Genomic DNA, 18135 nt, shown 5'->3' on the forward strand with positions numbered 1-18135 from the left:
GGCGTTCTTCAACTTCCTCTGCTTGAAGAAGTCTGACTAACGCTTTACTGAGCATCGCCTCGGCTGCGCCTTCCCCTCCTCCTGGGGGAGGGAATCTCCTCACCGCCTCTACGCGAGCGGGCGTGGCTTAGCGAAGAGGCGTCCCAACGGGTGGTGGAACGTTTCTATGACGTTAGTCGCCTTATATGGACAGCGCCGCGCGGCTCCGGCGGTTCATTCAGATAAATTGCCTCTTCTTGTACGCGGAATTCCCTGATCGAGTCCGGGGAGGGAAATGCCAGGGCGGGGAAGGGCGCGACGCGATCTCAGCCAGGAGGGGCATTAAGAAGACAGGCCGGCAGCCCCTGCGGCTGCGTTTCAGAAACACAAGGTGTCTGTCTCCCAGCCCCAGCCCGCTTTAATCGCTGGCGGTGACCTTTTCCGAAGCGACTTCTAGGCGAAGATGAAGGTAACCACGCTCGACTCCGGTCGGCTGAAGCAGCTGCTACGAAACGAGCCTGCCCGGTGCCTAGTCCTGGACTGTAGACCGTACCTCTCCTATTCGGCCTCTTGCCTGCGCGGATCGCTCAACGTGAACCTCAATTCGACGGTGATTCGCCGCGCCCACGGGCGGCCCGTGCCCTTGCACTTCGTGGTGCCCGACGAAGCGGCCCGAGGGCGGCTCCTGTTGCCGCTGGCTCGCCCGGAAGAAAGCGACGCGGGGACAGGAGAAGGCGATGACCGGGTGCCGCCGCCGCCTCGGCTGCTGACAGCGGTGATCGTCCTGGATCAAAACACGCGCCACTGGCGCAAGCTCAAGAAAGAGAGTACGGCTCAGATCGTGCTGAACACGCTGCTGGCCAGCCTGCCGGAGCCCGGAGCCCGGATCTGCTTCCTGAAAGGTGAGGGGCACGCACGGGCGAGGAGGAAATGGGGCGAGGGCGCCGAGCGCAGCTGGCAGCAGCCCCTCGGCGTGAGGGTTCCTGGACTTTTCCCGCTCCTGGGGCGGTTCGCCCTACTTAGAGTACACCCGTTTGAAATGAATGGGATCTAACTTAAACCCAACTTGAATACCACCCTACGGGCACAAGCCCAAGAAAAGGAGATTTGGGCGGAGGGCGCTTCTCCCTTTAGTGTGCTATGAGAGACTGAAAAAGTTGTACCCTCGAAATTCCCTCTCCTGCACGGAGGCGAGGGGCAGCCTCTGGCTCTGGACCCGTCCTCTGACCTAGGCTCTGGCGGTGGGGTGGCGGGGGGTGATCGGGAAAGACTAGGGGCAGCCACCTACTATTAGGAGCCAGGAAGACAATGCCCCTCACTTGTCTTTATGTAGTTATCGCAGTATGGGTGGCGCCGACGGATTCCAGTCTCTCTTGGAGACTCGCCTAGGGATGCTGCAAGCTGTTCTGCCATTGTTCGGGCGCGTGCAAAGAGGCAGTAACCGTAGGGCGCCCAGACTGCGAGGACTTCGCAGCACTCGGGGGTGGCATGACATACGTGTCGTGCAAAATACGGAGCTGCAATGTCTGCTAAGCAAAAGCAAGACTGCTTTCCTGGCGCTAAGCGGGATCTGGCAGATAAGTAGCGTTCTCATCTCTTTTCTGGCAGACAAGTAGCGCACCTCCTCCCCCGACGCAGACATGTTGCACTTTGAGAATTTGTCAACTGCCAAGGTAGAAATGGTGTTTGATTGGAAATATAAGACGTAGCTGAAAAGAAAATAGTCTAATATTCAATATGTGCTGTGAAAAGATTATGCAGGGGCTAATCATGATTATTTGCATTGGGTGAAAAATTAGGTTAGTTTTGATCAGAACATCACATTTATATAAAAAGAAAATGTAGTCTGTTGAAAAATAGCTTGAAGTTGCAGAATAAATTAGCATATAGATAAACAGCTGAAACTCCAAAAAACACCTTTTCTGCTTGTAAGTTTCTATTAAAGTGTGTTGGTCCACTCTGAACCACTATGTTAGTTCAGTAGAAGTACCTGAGAAGCAGTATATTAATACATGGAATGAGAAGGAAGCACAAGACCAAGTGATACATCGGAATGCCCCTTCCCTTAACTAGAAGGAGCTGCTGGTGTAAAAACTCAGCAGTGCCCCCCAAAGGGCAATTCCCTGTAACTCATGCTTCGAAGCACTTGCCACAACCTCGTTTCTGCAAAGATGACGACGCTAGTTGAATCCGAAGGCAGCAATTCTCCAGATGTTTTGGACTACAGTTCCTATCAACCCCGGTTATAATGTCCACTGGAGTATGGATGTTGTAGTCTAAAACCGTTGGGACACACGCAGTAGCCTCCTTTCAGATACATGGGCCAGTAAATAATCACCTCTCTGTAACAGAGAGCATGTGTTAACCCTATTAAATCTATTATGCAAGTACACATACTTTTATGTAGTAAATAATTAGATTTTTTTTATGATGTTCCACTGGGCTGTTTTGCATTTGTTTTTGGTCTCCTTGAGTATCACTTGCAAAATTTGGCTATTTTCCCTGTTTAACATGAAGAGAAGTTTCTAGTAAACACAGCCAGTTTGAATAGGCCCTGGATTTTTCAGAATTCGTTCACCGATATACATTTTATTTGTATACAGTAGGGTCACTTGGTGTGCAGAATGGGGATCAGAGTGTTTGTGACCTACAGCTGCATAAGCCAAGAGGATGGGTGGGAACTGATGCTCTTCTCCTTCAGAAGTGAACCTGATTCATGACAAACTCCATGAGGTTACACTGCTAATACGCTTCCTTCCCAAATCTCCTTACTACTGATCTGAAAATGTTTTGCATCTTGATTCATAATGGGTTATTAAAAATGCCCTTTTGTTGATCAGTTTTAAGTTGCTGGGACAGAATTGTTGGATGAAAAGTGGAATAAAATATTTAAATGAATTATCTTTTTAAAGTAGTTTTAGGAGTAGCACAATGACAAATATCAAACTTGTTTGAATGTCAGTTCATTTTCCACTCCAAGGCTTAGAAGTCACCCTTAGAGGAACTGCGTCACACACAATCAGCTTCCTGTCATCCTGGTTCAATCCTGGGGCATACTGAGATGTCTGATCCAGTGCAGATATTTGATTAAAAAAACCCCTTTGTGTATTTTCCAACTTACCTTTATATTGCTGGCTGTTGAGCTATTTATACTAGCCCATCTTGGGAAGAATAAATCAATAATACTTGACTTCACAGTTATTTTTGTTTAATCCTGCAAGAACATTTAAGTATATAGGAAACTCTGTGTGTGTGCATGATTGCTGAATGCAATCCTTAAATAGAATGCTATGCATTTTTTTGCCACAGGCTGCATTTATCTCTCAAAACTAGCTGCACGAGAAGATTGTGTTAGAATTCTAAGCCATTGCTGTTCTTGAAACTCTTGCTATGCTTGCTATGTTTTTGGTTTTGTCTGAATGTCCCTTATAAAATAGCAAAAGAATCCTGGGGCTTATCCCAAGGCTTTTTTCTTTTTCTTTTTTTGGTCAGTACAGTGACGCAAAAGAGAGAATTCACTGTTGAATGGAATGAGGTTCCTAAGTGGAGCTGGACTCTGGCAGCCAGAGTGAGATAAAGGCATGAGTCAGAACTCTTGTCAGCTAACAGCTACCATAAATGCAGTCCTGCTCACCAGGATTACATTTACCACTGAGTGAAGTAATCCTTGTCATGTTCCCACCAGTGCCCACACCACCCTAATTTTAAAAGAATCCAGGACTTGTTACTTCAGTGTCTCTGATTTACACTTCCACTGGGGTTATTCATTTTCTCTCTACCAATAAGCTTGTTAAATGATCTGGTGGACCTAAGTGGGTTTAGACATCCCTATGGAATCTATATGCATCCACAGATGTGAATAGAATTTACCAGGTGATCATAACTCTTGTTTCCCTGCACAGATAAACATGTGATGTTTTATCATGAAAAACATACTAGTCTTTTAGGGGAAAACATCCTCTAAAATGTTCGACTAGAGGGGGGGTATTTTTTACTACAACAGGAACTGTTTTTCTATAATGTGTTTTTTGAATTCTGAATACATCTGCTGCCACTTTACTAAGCCTAGAATTGTAATCACTGATAGTCAAAATGAAGCATATCTTTCTCTCTCTTGCTCACAAGATGAGTAATGTAGTATTAACAGAAATGATTAGCTACAGAGTTCAGCTAGCGATAGAGAGCAAACGTATGCAGAATGAGTACCTGCGAAGGCTGGAGGACTGGATGAAATGGTGACTTGAGCTGCCTGCCATTCTCCTGATTCTTTAGAGCTTCTGGTTACTTCCCATCTGCAAAGTATCCACCCAAGAGAAATTAATTGCTCTGACCCCTGTATTTGTTCATTTATGGAATGAGAACAAAATGTATATAATCTGAGAGAGCCAGTGTGGTGTAGTGATTAAGAACGCAGAGCTGGGACTCAGGCAATCTGGGTTCTAGTTCCCACCTGGCCATGGAGCCAACTGAGTGAATTTGGACCAGTCATAGATTCTCAGTCCAACCTACCTCACAGGGTTCTTGTTGTGGGAATAAGACTGGGAGCAGGAGGAGGGGAATTATGTGAGCTGCTTTTAAGTTCTTTGTAAGAAAAAAGATGGGATTTAAATCTGATACATAGATAAATAAATACATACATACGTGTAATATATTAGAGGTTTTCATAGACCGTTCTCTTCAGCATATGCTCTCAGTTTACAAATAATTAAAATAATCACATCATCCATGAAATCATATCCAAATACAAAAAAATCACAGCTATAACAAGAAAATAAAATAATAATACATAACATATTAAACCAGAACAGCCAATCATAATTTAGATAAAAACCTGTATAAAAACAATTGCTAATCAGCAATTGAAATGATGGGAGAATAAAAAGGTTTAGAGTTAGGGTTATAAATAAAGTGTTATAAATAACTTATTAATTTAAGTTAAGTAATACTTAAACCTGCAATCTACAAACTGTCAGGAAATAAAGTGGAAAAGAAATATGAAATGAAATGGAATGTAGAAATCTTTCTGAGCAAAGGTGAAGAGGTGAGCTGGTTGTTCACCGTAAATGTTTGTGGGGTTTTCTTGATAGCTTGTTCTAATGACAAAAGTACATCAAGAGGAGTTCTTACCTCAGTGTAATTAATTTTCTTTCCCTATCAAGAGCTAAGGATAACTTTTACCACATGTATGCTGCTAATATGTGATAGACAAATTTTTAATGCTATTTTTGTTTTTCAACATTCTGTGCATTAGTTAATAATGGGCCTCTTTGTTATTTTCATTGGACACACCTGGTAGATTTTAGTGAGGATAAAGTGGAATCTAAAAGATGGAGATGCAAAGCCCCGCACTATGGTTGGATCAAATGACATGCAAAAAGTAACCTCCTAAGACCATTTCAATGACTTTGGATTAGCTCCCTGGTTCACTTCTTTCCTCTGTCAATATCCTGCTAATAATGTTTTGGCATGTATCAACTCAAGGGATGACGATATGGTCAAACATCAGGAAAGAAGGGCTTAAAATTTCCACTGTGTATGATTCTACATATGATTATTCAGCTAGAGAGTCATACAATTATTTATTTAACAACAGGGCACTTTCCATGATGCCTTTGTTCACTTGTATCCGACTGTATTTGTGGCTCAAGGCTGCAAGTTTTGTTCCTTACGCAAAGCTATTCTTATTTAAGCAAAGTTTTAAAAAGGACACAGAAATATGTTTAGTAGAGTTTGTTTTTGAAAGCGCAGGTGTAATTCAAACGCATAATTCACAACATCAAGCTCTGAGCCACAACTCAACAGATACATTCATTATTGTGAATTGTACAGCGAACTTGGCAAATCTATTTTTCAGAGTAAAACCACACATCTGGGGCTGTTTAGCTGCCTAAAGCCACCGTGGGATTTCATTAAATGTTATGACTGTTAATACAGCCATTTCATTTGCCAGAAGGGAACTAAACAGGAGTTATTAATCAATACATAACAGCCTCCCAATTTGCATTTTCTTAAATGTATATAAACATCAGTTGCCTGATTTTAAAAAAATCTCAGAAATAAATGATGAAGGAGTGATTAACTTTAATCATATTCCTCTGAAAATGATTCCAACTCATTTCCATTTGCCAGGAATTGCAATCCAGATTACCATTTTTTAACCAGGTAAAAACTGGCCTGCTACCAAGTTCCTTCAATTCTGCACTGTTTAGCTCTAGCAGAGATGACTTCTTTTAAGAAGCTTCTCCATGAGCTGCACTATCACAGTTTCTCAAATTAATTGGTGATCCAGCACAATTGAATGATCTCTCCCCCTCCCCTTTTGACTCCGCTCATTTGTATTTCTTTGTCTGCATCTTTCTTCCTAGGAGGGTATGAAACCTTTTATTCACAGTACCCCGAGTTCTGCATAGATGTAAAGCCTGTATCCCAAGAGAGGACTGAAGCTGACAGAAGCATCAACAGCCTCTATGAGAAGCAGTGCATCCACCAAAACCCAGCATATGATCAGGTGTGTTCAGGGGAAGGTATGACTAATTCCACCCACGCTCTCGGGCTCCTTGGGGGCTCTTCCTGTCATCATTCTGTTTGTTAACGGACTACTTTGCTCTTTCATTCATGTCTGGCAATGTGACAAAAGGAGTCCAATGTGCATGTTTGTCATGTTTCAAAGACAGGAATGGAGGCTGTGATGTGCTTTCATAGACAAACCGCTTTACATGAACAGGCTGAAGGAGAGCGGCAAAGTCAAAGCCTCACATGTATATGATCAGAGAACACCAATGCATGTCTTTCTTTGTTTCTTGCTTATGTTCAGAGAAGTAAAACAGGGAACTGCACAGGAACCCTTTCCTGTTAAGCAATTTTTTACCCCAGGGCATATAATACCAGTACCAGTTTGTGTATATCTGTATGTGTGCAAGCAATTACCCTGCTATTGATTAATGCAGTCCATAGTAATTTTAAGAAAACGTTATTGTATGAGTCTCACCAGGAATTAAGGCCATCATTCTAAGTACGGGCAAGTGTATATATGGCCCTGGGATGCTGTTCTATCTCTGTAACCTAATTTTAAAATGTAGCTGTATATACAGCTCAGGACAGTATATTTTCTGTGCTGCTTAACTGGTGCAAGTTCTAGTGTCGAAGAGGGACTACTAAGGACTGCAAATAAGCTGGCATATCAAGGTGAAGGAAAAGGGCAGGGCAGGATTCCTAGGGTTCAGCTAGCATCAATCTCTGACTGTTCTTGTGACAAACAGAAGCAGAGTGGGGCCAATACACATTTCAGAGCACAAAACATCTCATGGTGGATCATTTTGGCCAGCAGTGTCATTCTTGGTGAAGATGTCATTATCATCAGGTTATACACATTTCTGACCCAATATATTAGCATTCTGTCTCTATGATGGAGATTTCTTTTGGTACAGGGGCATGCTATGTACAAAACCGTCGTAAACTAGAACTTGCAAGTCTGTAGCAGAGTCCCTCTCGCTTCCAAGGCAGCTCTTATCCTAACTAGAAGCCTGTGCTTGTTGTCTGGGCCCTGCTCCTGCGGCAGCAGCAGCCGCTCTTCAGTGAAAAATACAGTGAGCCAAAATGCAACGAGCTGGATAAATCATGCATTTTTTAAAACCCCCGCCCCCAGATATGGAAAGCATCTCCAACCTAGCCATTGTTGTAGAAGATGCTGTAGTCTGTGTGTGACTTTTTCTCTGCAGAATACATTTGTTGTTATATCATTTAAAAGCCATTTTCCTCCAAGGAATTCAAGGTAGCACTTGCTTTTTCTTCCACACTGCACACAACGCTTTCCCCACGACAATCCTACTGGGTAAGGTGAGATGCAGGGAAAGGCTGACCCAAGGTCATCCAGTAATTTTCATGACTGAACCTTTCCAGTCCTAGTCTTACACTAAACACTATGCCTGGCTAGCTCTAACTCACATAGCATTCTTAGTGTCCCCAAAGGTCTTTTGAGCACCTTGCCAAAGACGAGTGGAGTTTGGGTGTGACCTTCTGAGTGTTGCACATGTAACTGTGTGAAGATCTCTAGCATGCAACCCTGACAGGCTCCCCTCCCCTTCCAAAGTTCTTGCCTGATTTCCATCCCCGAAGGGCAACTTCGCTAGTAAGGTGTTTGGGGACTGCTAAGAGCAACAGGGATGTGCTTCTAATGCCGCAGGGCTGTGGGCTTCCTGTGCTATGGTAGCTTTGGGCTAGGGAGACGGCTAGAAGGTGGAGTAGGCTCTGTGCAGCCGCTATCTGCCATTTATAAGTAGGCGTACAGAAGCACAGAGGGAAGGGGGGTTGTGCAAAGCCCGATAATGTGCTTGTGCTTTTCTTTTAAATGGAACATTAAATGGAATGTACATGGTATGATTTCTGCAAGGTAACTTTGAGACTTCTGGGTGAATTGCCATGTCTACAGTACTTTGAATTCTTCACAGGCTTTTTATCAAAATCAGGGGCAGGGAACATGTGGTGGTATCCAGAAGTTGTTAGACTGCAACTCCCATCAGCCCTAGCCAGTATAGCCAGTGGGCTATAACTAACAACATCTGGAAGGCCATGTGTTCCTCACCCTGCTGTAAAGATCTTTTGGGGATGGGACGGAGTGAGGACATATGTGAATGAGATGGCTCTGATCCATCAGCTTTTAGCAAGGTGAATGGAAAAAAATCAAGCCCTTTTGTTTTCCACAGAGTCTTCCACCCCAGTGATTTGTGGGTGTCCTTCCTTCTGTAGCACACCCCTTACTGGAGTGGATTAATGACTGATCAGCATTCTGCATGCACGTGTTTTAAGGGGCAAGCCCTGCCAGCGCAAATGAAGTGGCAGGATAGGCCTATGGAGCACAACAATTATAACGCCCAAACCACAACAGTATTTCTAAACCCCCGCAACAGAAACTGCTGTCTCTTGCAAAGTACTTCCTGTCTGGGTGGTATTGGTAACGTCTGGCTGTTCACAAAGGTCATCCTCTGCTGTCAATTCTGCTGAGTGTCTCGATGTAGTAACTTGTACAAGGCAGGAAGAAAACGCATAATTATACATAATGACTTGCCTTCCAGGGTGGCCCAGTGGAGATCCTGCCTTTCTTATACCTTGGCAGTGCCTACCATGCTTCCAAATGTGAGTTCCTTGCCAATCTGAACATCACTGCACTCTTGAACGTCTCCAGGAAGCGCTCTGAGCCCTTTACAGATCAGTATTGCTATAAGTGGATTCCGGTGGAAGACAGTCACACAGCAGACATCAGCTCACACTTCCAGGAAGCAATAGAGTTTATTGGTAGGTGTGTTTTCTTTATGTTGAAAGTAAAGATAGCCATGCCACTTGCAAGTCTCAAGCTCTACCACTCAAAAGGAGTTGCATTGAAATAAACGGTAACCGTGCCCATGGAGATCATTATTGGAGGTCCTCCTACCTGTCCCAAAGTTCCCAGAAATATGCTTAGCTGAAAGTAGGAAGAAGAGCTCTTCAATGGCTATTTGCAGGCTTTGAAATCCCTTCCCAAAGAATTATGTCTCTTTACCTCCCTTAATGGCCTGCCTGCTGTAGGATAGTTAAAAGCTTCCTTTGTTAAGAAGGTTTTATGGCCATAAATGGCTGCTCCATTGCAGGGGTTGTTTTTGACTGTCTGGCTATGGCTGCAATCTGACACCCACTTAGCTTGGAATAAGCTTCAGTGATCTCAATGGAGCTTATTTCTAAGTAAACAAGCAGAGGATTTCATTTCATTTATTACATTTCTATGCCACCCAATAGCCAAGGCTCTCTGGACAGTTTACAATGATTGTACTGAAAATGTATTGGTTTTTGAAAGCTTTTTGTGCTTTATCTTTCTTCTGGTTTAGTGTTTTATGCGTGCTTCAGTTTGTTGTAATCATACATTTTTAACATTTGTTTTAACTCAGATTTTGTTAGTGAACTTGAGGTAGTTAAAGAAATACAGAACAGAAGCATTTATTTTTCTAGCAAAGTCAGTTCTGGACCTTTGCACAATGCTGTGGGTAATTTACGATCCTCCAGGTGTTTAAGCTTCAGCTCCCATCATTCCTGGCTGTTGGCTATGCTGACTAGGGCTGATGGGAGCTGTATGCCAGAATCTCTGGTGCACCGCAAGTTGTTCTGCTCTGTTTTAAAAACCTTAAAATGTTTATTATCACATGTGGACCAAAGCTCACTTTGTCAGATTCATCTCAAATACATGCACACACAGTCACATGCACACCCACACCTGTATATATATGACAGTTTTTGTGAACCATCATGAGAGTCACTAGAATAAATGACAGTATAGAAAATTTAAAATAAATAAATATATATGTTTTTACATGTGGGCACAGAGAGAAAAAGAGTAACCAATGAATCCAAATGGCCATGCAGTGCAGTCCGATAACTTTGCATAAGGCTTAAACATGCCCAAGCTAAGCCTAAATGTAGTTTGACTCGCAGTGCAAGGCTTACAAAAGAAGCAGAGATGTAGCCCATTAAGGCTGACGGAACTTGCGCTGTAATAATCAGTCAGTTCCGCCTTTCCTTCCATCATGAAGCTCAAGGTCCCTACCTATGGTTCCCAGCTGGTCTCCTCTTTAAGAGCTGAGCAGACCCAGCCCTGCTTAGCTTCAGCAAGGTGGCTGCAAAGAAAGGGTTAGTGTACAATTATCATGAACCAATTGGAGAGGTGCAGCACCGCCTGAATGAAATCAAAAGGATAGTGGGTGGGCTCTCCAGACCAGAGCAAGAATGCTTAATAATAGAAATTACTGCTTATGAGCTTAGTTCAGTCATTCAGATTCCTTGCTGTTTAAGAAAAATCTTCACCTATCTGTAGGCATGATTGCAGAGATACTGCTTTTATCTAAGAGGTTGAGCAATGAACCAGGAATTTCCCAGAACAAATCTTGTCCTTTCCACAAATTTGCTAGGTAGACTTAAGTAAGCTGCTACCTGTCTACCCCAATGCTCCATCTTCAGTATGAGGAGAACAATCGTAGGTTTGTTAAGTGCTTTGCATATAGCTTCAGTATTGTTTTGATGACTGTTCATGCAGAACTGTACACTCTGTTTTTAAAAACTTAAAATCTTATTGATGCTCCCAGAATTTCTTAAAATTTAATCTAATAGTTAAGTAAGTAAAAGTTAAATTATATGACCCTGGTCAGAAGGTAGCATAGCATCTAACATCTAACAATTATATTTTGCATTAAGATGTAACTTGGGAATGTTATTTCTCAAGCCAGTCAAAGCAGAGCAAGTTCTATTTTTAATCCACAATTTTTGCTCAAGGAGCTTATTTTCAACATTTTCTTTTAATCTTACAACAATAATTGAATTGTGTGAGTAACCTTGGGGCCTCCCACTGCATAAAATGGTAGTTCTGCCTATGCCATTTATAGCCTGACTTAAGTCCAAGTGCCACTTAGCAATGGTTATAATTAGAGATTTTAGTCTCGTTCATTGTGCACTTTGTGGTGGAAGCCCCAGGAACCCAGGACTTGACATGCCTGCTCAAAACGCATGCTGAGTGCCTACCAAAAAAGCCCACAGGGTGGGGACAAAAGCAGTACCTTTCATGTTCTTGGCCAACAACAGGAAAATCAGCACATCTCATCCAACGGGAAGGCGTACACAGCCTTGACTGAAACTTTGTGCCATTTTATGAAAGGAACCTAACTGTGTTTCAGTCCTTTTGTGGTTTTTGTAGTATTTGTTTTATTACACATCTGCTGCTATAACTTGGCTAGAAAAGGGGGAGGAAAACCCCTTTTCTTTACCTACTACTAAGCCATTAAGACTTGTTATTTGGACAAAGTGAAATACCTTTTCTGAATTCTGAAATTAACAGCTTTCCAACAGCTCCTTGTACCTTTATGAAGCTGAATTGTGAAATACGATTTGGGAAATCATCTTTTATGTAATGGTGTGCTATCATTAGGGACATCTATGTGTAATGACCAGTGACATTTTCAATGCAGAAGTAGCTCTAACTTGTGTTATTATTATTTCTAGACTGCATCAGACGGGCAGGGGGCAAAATCTTGGTGCATTGTGAAGCTGGAATTTCTCGATCTCCCACAATCTGCATGGCTTATTTGATGAAAATGAGAAAGTTTCGCCTGGAGGAAGCTTTTGATTACATCAAACAACGTAGGAGTCTGATCTCACCAAACTTTGGTTTCATGGGCCAACTGCTGCAGTATGAGTCAGAAATACTGTCTTCTGCTCCCAGCCCTCCTGTTGCCTCTTGCAAAAGGGATGCTGTGTCTTTCTTCACCGAAGAACTGACTCTGAGCAAAGGCTTTGAAGGATCCTGTTTTGCTTTTCCTACCTCAGTTTTGAGTTCTGTGCCCATTCATTCACCTGTCCATCAGCTAAAACTGAACCCAATTGCTGCAGCATCATCATGTTGGACCCTCCTGGGAACAAGAGACAATACAGTCCCATGATATCAACGAATACTTTTAACAAGACATTTCATCTACACGCAACCCAGAGGACCTCATGAATTTCATCCAAAACCAGACACTTAAATCCGGAAGGGGATATTGGTTTTAGAGTGAGATGGGAGTCATGATTCAGGCCATTTAAACTTGGGCTCACTACATAGTTTCAAGTTATCATCTGCTGAGTCTAGCTAACTCCTCCTTCTAGTTCAATTACTCTAGAAGTCTAGTTTCAACTAGAAGATAGCCTTCTTCCCAGAAGTAAATATTCTTCATTATGGGTGAGGCACCTATATTTATGGCCATCATCTAGGTCAAGTCTTTCAAATGAGTGAATGTGTTTAAGAGATTAAATGTATGACTCTCAAGAACTTTTCAACATTTATGGAATGTTTGTGCATCCACTACTGTACTTCCAGACGATGCTGGAGTAGAGAGCCATCTTTAGAAGAAAAAGGGTCACTCAGACCTGTCCTGTTGCTTCTTGGTTCTTGTCTCCCTCCCTTTCTTAATTATAGCCTCGTTTTAAAGTGTAAGCAATAAACAGCTGTGTCAGGAAAGCAGAGCTGTAATGAAAAGCACAATTTACAAAAGCAGAAAACCCTGACATGTTTGGTGGTTGCAAAAACTTGAATGCTTGCTTTTTTGTGTTTGTATTTTTTAAAATGTTCTCTGCTACAGGATGCACACAGACCTTCCTTCTTCCTCATACCTGCCAGTCCTCCATTGCTTATTGATGTACAACTGCAGTCAGGATTAGATGTTCAGCCTTCCCAGAAACCATCAGTTGCATTTTCTGGGAAAGGTGATAATGAAATACACTTGAGAAATTTTCTAAATATGTCAATATTGCTGGGGTGAGTAACTTAAAATGATTTGGCCTATAGCTCCCATCAGTCATATAACCAGTGGTGATAGATTATAACTGTAGGCCAAAACATCTTGACCACCCCTACCAGAGGGGCTCAACTCTTTACTCATTCTCTAAATCTTGGTAAGGTTTCCAGAAGCAATACAACTTGCAATACAACCAGGTTCTCATGTTTTCATTGTTCCACAGGGGACATCCTCTATGTTCTACTTCACATTTTCTTCTTTCAACACTGTGCTGGAAGTCCTGGCATATTCTAAGCCTGAATCAGTAACTAGATGTGGCAGCACAACCTTCTTCTGCCTCTTAGCCATATCCCCCAAATAACAGCAGTAGAACGGTGTGGATTATAAGTATGCCATGGTAAACCTACTCAGCCAGCTATCTGAATTAGGTATCTCCAGGTTTCAATTGGAAACATATATAGCAGGGCTAGACAACCTGTAGGTCAACCATCTGGAGGGCTCACAGTTGGTTGTGTTGACTAGAAGTGATGGGAGCTGTAGGCAAAACAACTTGACACCTACATGCTTGCATGCCCTAGCTTACAGATCTGCTATTGTTTATTTGCTCCTGGCATCTCATGGGGAAAAGGCCCATACTGCATACTGCCCCACAACTATGTTTTATCTGAGATGAAGGACCAGAACCTGGATCAAAACTCAGCTGCAGTTCACTTGCATATCAGTAACTGGGTATTGTATAGGGCACACTTGAGTGAACACTGGGCATATTTGCAGCTAATGCCAGAGCTCTGGAGCTCTGCTGGGGATATGATCGCTTCCCTTAAGCCACATATTTTCACTAAGAACAGCAGAGCAGGAGCCAGAAATTAACCTACAGCCTCACTGCAACTGGTTATGTGAAGGCCTGCTTTGGCATTCTCAAATATTTGCCCAATGAAACTTCCTTCTAAAAATTGTTGAATTGTTACCTTTTTAAAAATCAGTTTTTAAAAAAGATGAGATGAGGGCTTTGCAAAAGATGCATCTTCCTAATCAAGTGTTATTGATCTGTATATTGTGTGTTCTTGTTGAATAATATGTGGCTTACTGTTCCATGTGTGGATCTCTTCCATATCACATTTCTGGCTGTAGACTAACTTATTTCTTAGCCAACAGGGACTTCTCTTCTCATCTCTGGGAATCTGAATATCTAGCTTGTGTGTCTGCAGGTGGCTCAGTGTGTTGTTCTGTTACATTTTTTTTAAATATGGAAAATGGCAATAATTGCCTGGAGAACTTGTGAATGTGTATTGAAAACTTTTGTAAGAAAATTAAGTGTGGAACAATAAAATGTAATTGAAAACTCTTTGTCCCATGGATGTCAGGCAAAAGTCAGATAACTTGTGAAAATGCTCTTTCCAAGGGTCAGGATGCAGTGAGGAGACTGAATCAATGATCATGTTTAGCATCTGGGATCTTGCCTGGGGTTGTATATGTGTGTAATTGTCTCTCCCCAACTTCCAATATGGCATGATCCAAACTCCAAGTCCCATCATTCCTGGAACATGGTCTTTTGTCATATTGGCTGGGGAAGATGGGATTTGCTGGAGGTACCAAGTTGGAGAAGGCTGCTGCCTTACCCAATTAAAAGAAAGCACCATTATAAATCACTTCCAAATGTATTTAATTGTCACCACTTCTTTATTTCTAACAAAGCTCACAAACCCAAGCTTTCTAACCACTGGATGCTGTGTCTGGGCACTGATGATCTGGTAAGGGTTGTATGGGTACAGCCAAAGTCAGTAGGGAATGGGGAAACTGCCTTCTCTCCATAGTAGATTTCCACTGGAGGAGCAGAGGTCTCTCACCAAAGGTCTGATGGCTTTCACAGAGCTTTTGGAATTAAGCTGAGGTTGCTCACCCATACTCTAGAGATTCCCACAATTTAACACATTTAATCCTACTGGATGCAAAATAATAGTACATTCCAGTTGCTGATCACCATAAAATGTGACTGACTAGTACCAGGTGGATGTTACAGCTTTTCTCCTAATACTCTGAAGAAAATTAGGTTAACATAAAAATGTCCTTGTTGCAATCTTGTTATTAGACTGAGACAAACACGGATTTTAGGCAAGTATTTATTGTGGAATCACTCTAGTATCCTCTTTCACATTGTATGTGGAGTACACACAACCTGTGATCTGTTTTAGTTCTGTTTTCCCAATGATGCTTTTTTTGCACTGAAGAAAATCCAACTTTTTTTTTTAAATGACAGAAGAATAATGTCATCTCCACAGACAAGGTAATTAAGATAGGTGACAGTGACTATTGGAAAGATGAGCCTAACATAGCTCAACACGTATTTGTATAGCCTTACCATGAGTGCCATTCCATACATATTCATATACATATATATTGGTCTATCGTTAGGGCTAAATCTCTTTTCTGATTATTAAACAATTAAAATATTACTGACATATTCCTTGAATTAAAGTATTATAGTACTATACTCATATTGCTTAGAAATATTAAATATGGCAATGGTATAAACATCTATTTAATAATAATGCAACATATATTTTAAGAGTGATAGAACGAAACCCTTCTCTACTCACTGCCACGTTAACAGATAGAGTTTGTGTTATTTAGTTTTAATAAAAACATTGTATGCATATAGTGCTATATATAATATCTCTAGAATACTGTATTGTTATCTTAGATAAAAAATATTAAGAGCATTATAACAGTATGGTTTTAATGCTAATTTTAAAAATTAAAAAGAAAACTTCCCTGTCCCCAGTTCCATCAAGCACTTACTTTGCCAAAATAGTGGTATCTTGGAAATCTTTTTTTTACCATAATAATTTTAAATGCAACTCTTAAATTATTTTAGCACTACTGAAAAAGACTCAGGCAATAAAAATAGCAATAAACAGAAATTTCTTATTAGACATGAAAAGTGTTCTCTGGAGATGGAAAACTTAAACTGTTTGGTAATTATTTATCTGTTTATTATATTTCTATACTGCCGAAGCTGAAGCTCTCTCTCATTATGAATCATATTGAAAATGCCATGGCCCAAATAGAGTGTCTGGAATAGCTACATATACTGATAATACTTAGCTTTTGTTTAGAGATCTAGGCATGTCAAAAGCATTTTACATATATCATTAATGCAACTGCTCTGTAAGCAGGGATTCAGAGCCTTACAATGCTCTGAATTCAGCCCACCTGTGGTGTCTCAGATGGTTACATTCCAGCAATGGTTTGGTAGTTCCCCTCCAGATTTTGCACATTCCCTGTCCCCTTTCATTCTCAAGTGTTCAAATCCCTCTCTTAAGACTAATTACTTGCAGCTAGAACTTTAAGCTAAAATTTCTTTAAATCTGGCTCCACTCTTCCTGGCTCTTGCAATGAGCCCTTCCCAAATTTCGCTGAAAATCAACCCAGTCCTTAGGCTAGAAAAGGTACAACAACCCTGCTGTAAGAGAAGTTGGTACTAGTAACTGAATCACAGAGGTGGAATCATGGCTTGTCTAAGGCCACCTGCTGCATTCGTGGCTGAAGCAAGGGCTGAGTTGCAGAAGCCCTAGTCCTTGGCTGTTGTCAACTGTTTCCTGATGAATGAGTTCGGCCCATCAGGGCTCTCTTTCCTGCACTGATGGCTTGATCAGCTTTGATGAATTGATTCTAACTGGGCAGGGAAGAGTTACCAACTTGTTCTTCTACATCAGGAAAAAATATTCACATAAGTGGGGAAAGGTTTGCGTGGGTGAGATGTTCACACCAGGCTCACACATTTCAGTTCTATGACAATCTAGTTCTATCACACTGCCAACATACCCCTCTAACACATATTAGTTAATTCTCCCAATAAGGATCATGATTGTAGATTGGTGGGGGGCGGGGGTAGGTTGAGTCACCTAAGTAAATCGAAATGAGACATCCTACTATTGCAGCATCCTGCAATTTGGTATTTTAAAATGATGGAGTCATTTAGCACTGGTTCTTTCAACTCAATGACACAACTCAACTAATCACAGGGTATATTAGGATTCAATTTTACATTACCAGCGATGATACATTTTCCTCCCTGTTCTGTAGCCTGATACTGTCAGGGTCCATGCCCAAGACACCGATGACCAAGGCAACAGAACTTCAGGCAAGACAGAGTTCAAAAGCAAGGTTTACTGGCAAGTCCAAATCACAGACATGGTCCAGGGTGAGACCAGGAGCCAGAAGTATGCCAAAGGGCAGAACAGAACATGTTCAAGGACAACTCAACCCCTCGCCCCAATTTTTAAACTTTATTTCTGTTTACATTGGTTATAAAGCCACAACAGAGGAAACACGGTGGATTTAATCTACCTCAATTTTAGCAAAGCTTTCACCATAGTGCCCCACAACCTCCTGATGAGCAAATAGCAAAAACTGGGCTAGATAGAAAAGCTATTAAATAGATCCAAAATTGGCTGCTAACCTGGGCACAAAGAGTGCTCATCAGTGCCACCCTTTCAAACTGGAAGGAGGTAACTAGTGGGGTTCCACAGGGTTCAGGCCTAGGCTTAGTGCTCTTCAACATCTTTATTAATGATTTATATGGGGGAGTAAAAGGAAATATAATCAGATTTGCAGATGATACAAAACTGGGTGGAATAGTGTTGGGAAATTTTGGATAAATCCTGTCTGAAAAGCATGACTTCTGTGTGCTTTTGCATTGTGGGATCAAATCCTGTACTCCTCAAAACCAAGCTAAGTCACTGTTTAAAATGGCATTGGAATTCAGTTTACCAGGAAGTATCTTCCTGGCCCAGAGGGCTTCATGTGCCCTGGTCATTCAGAATGTCTAGAGTCTAGATAGGGGTCTGAGCTTATCATGAATAGTTTC

The 18135-nt window shown here is 41.8% G+C and overlaps 1 protein-coding gene across 1 annotated transcript; it reads left to right on the forward strand.

Annotated features, from left to right (window-relative positions):
- Positions 1-251: 251 nt before the first annotated feature.
- DUSP5 (dual specificity phosphatase 5) lies at positions 252-14607 on the forward strand. The gene is made up of 4 exons (XM_044438484.1): positions 252-881; positions 6345-6487; positions 9051-9270; positions 11995-14607. Exons 1-4 carry the CDS (start codon positions 443-445, stop codon positions 12429-12431), a joined length of 1239 nt encoding a protein of 412 aa, XP_044294419.1. The 5' UTR covers positions 252-442; the 3' UTR covers positions 12432-14607.
- Positions 14608-18135: the final 3528 nt, after the last annotated feature.

The sequence above is a fragment of the Varanus komodoensis genome, unplaced genomic scaffold (assembly GCF_004798865.1).
Source record: "Varanus komodoensis strain SLA01 unplaced genomic scaffold, ASM479886v1 scaffold1, whole genome shotgun sequence".
In the NCBI taxonomy this organism is placed as follows: domain Eukaryota; kingdom Metazoa; phylum Chordata; class Lepidosauria; order Squamata; family Varanidae; genus Varanus; species Varanus komodoensis.

Coding starts and splice junctions, on each gene's coding strand:
- DUSP5 (XM_044438484.1), top strand. CDS start 443: ATGAAGGTAACCACGCTCGACTCCGGTCGGCTGAAGCAGCTGCTACGA. Junction 882..6,344: donor CCGGATCTGCTTCCTGAAAG/GTGAGGGGCACG, acceptor CTTTCTTCCTAG/GAGGGTATGAAACCTTTTAT. Junction 6,488..9,050: donor AAAACCCAGCATATGATCAG/GTGTGTTCAGGG, acceptor CTTGCCTTCCAG/GGTGGCCCAGTGGAGATCCT.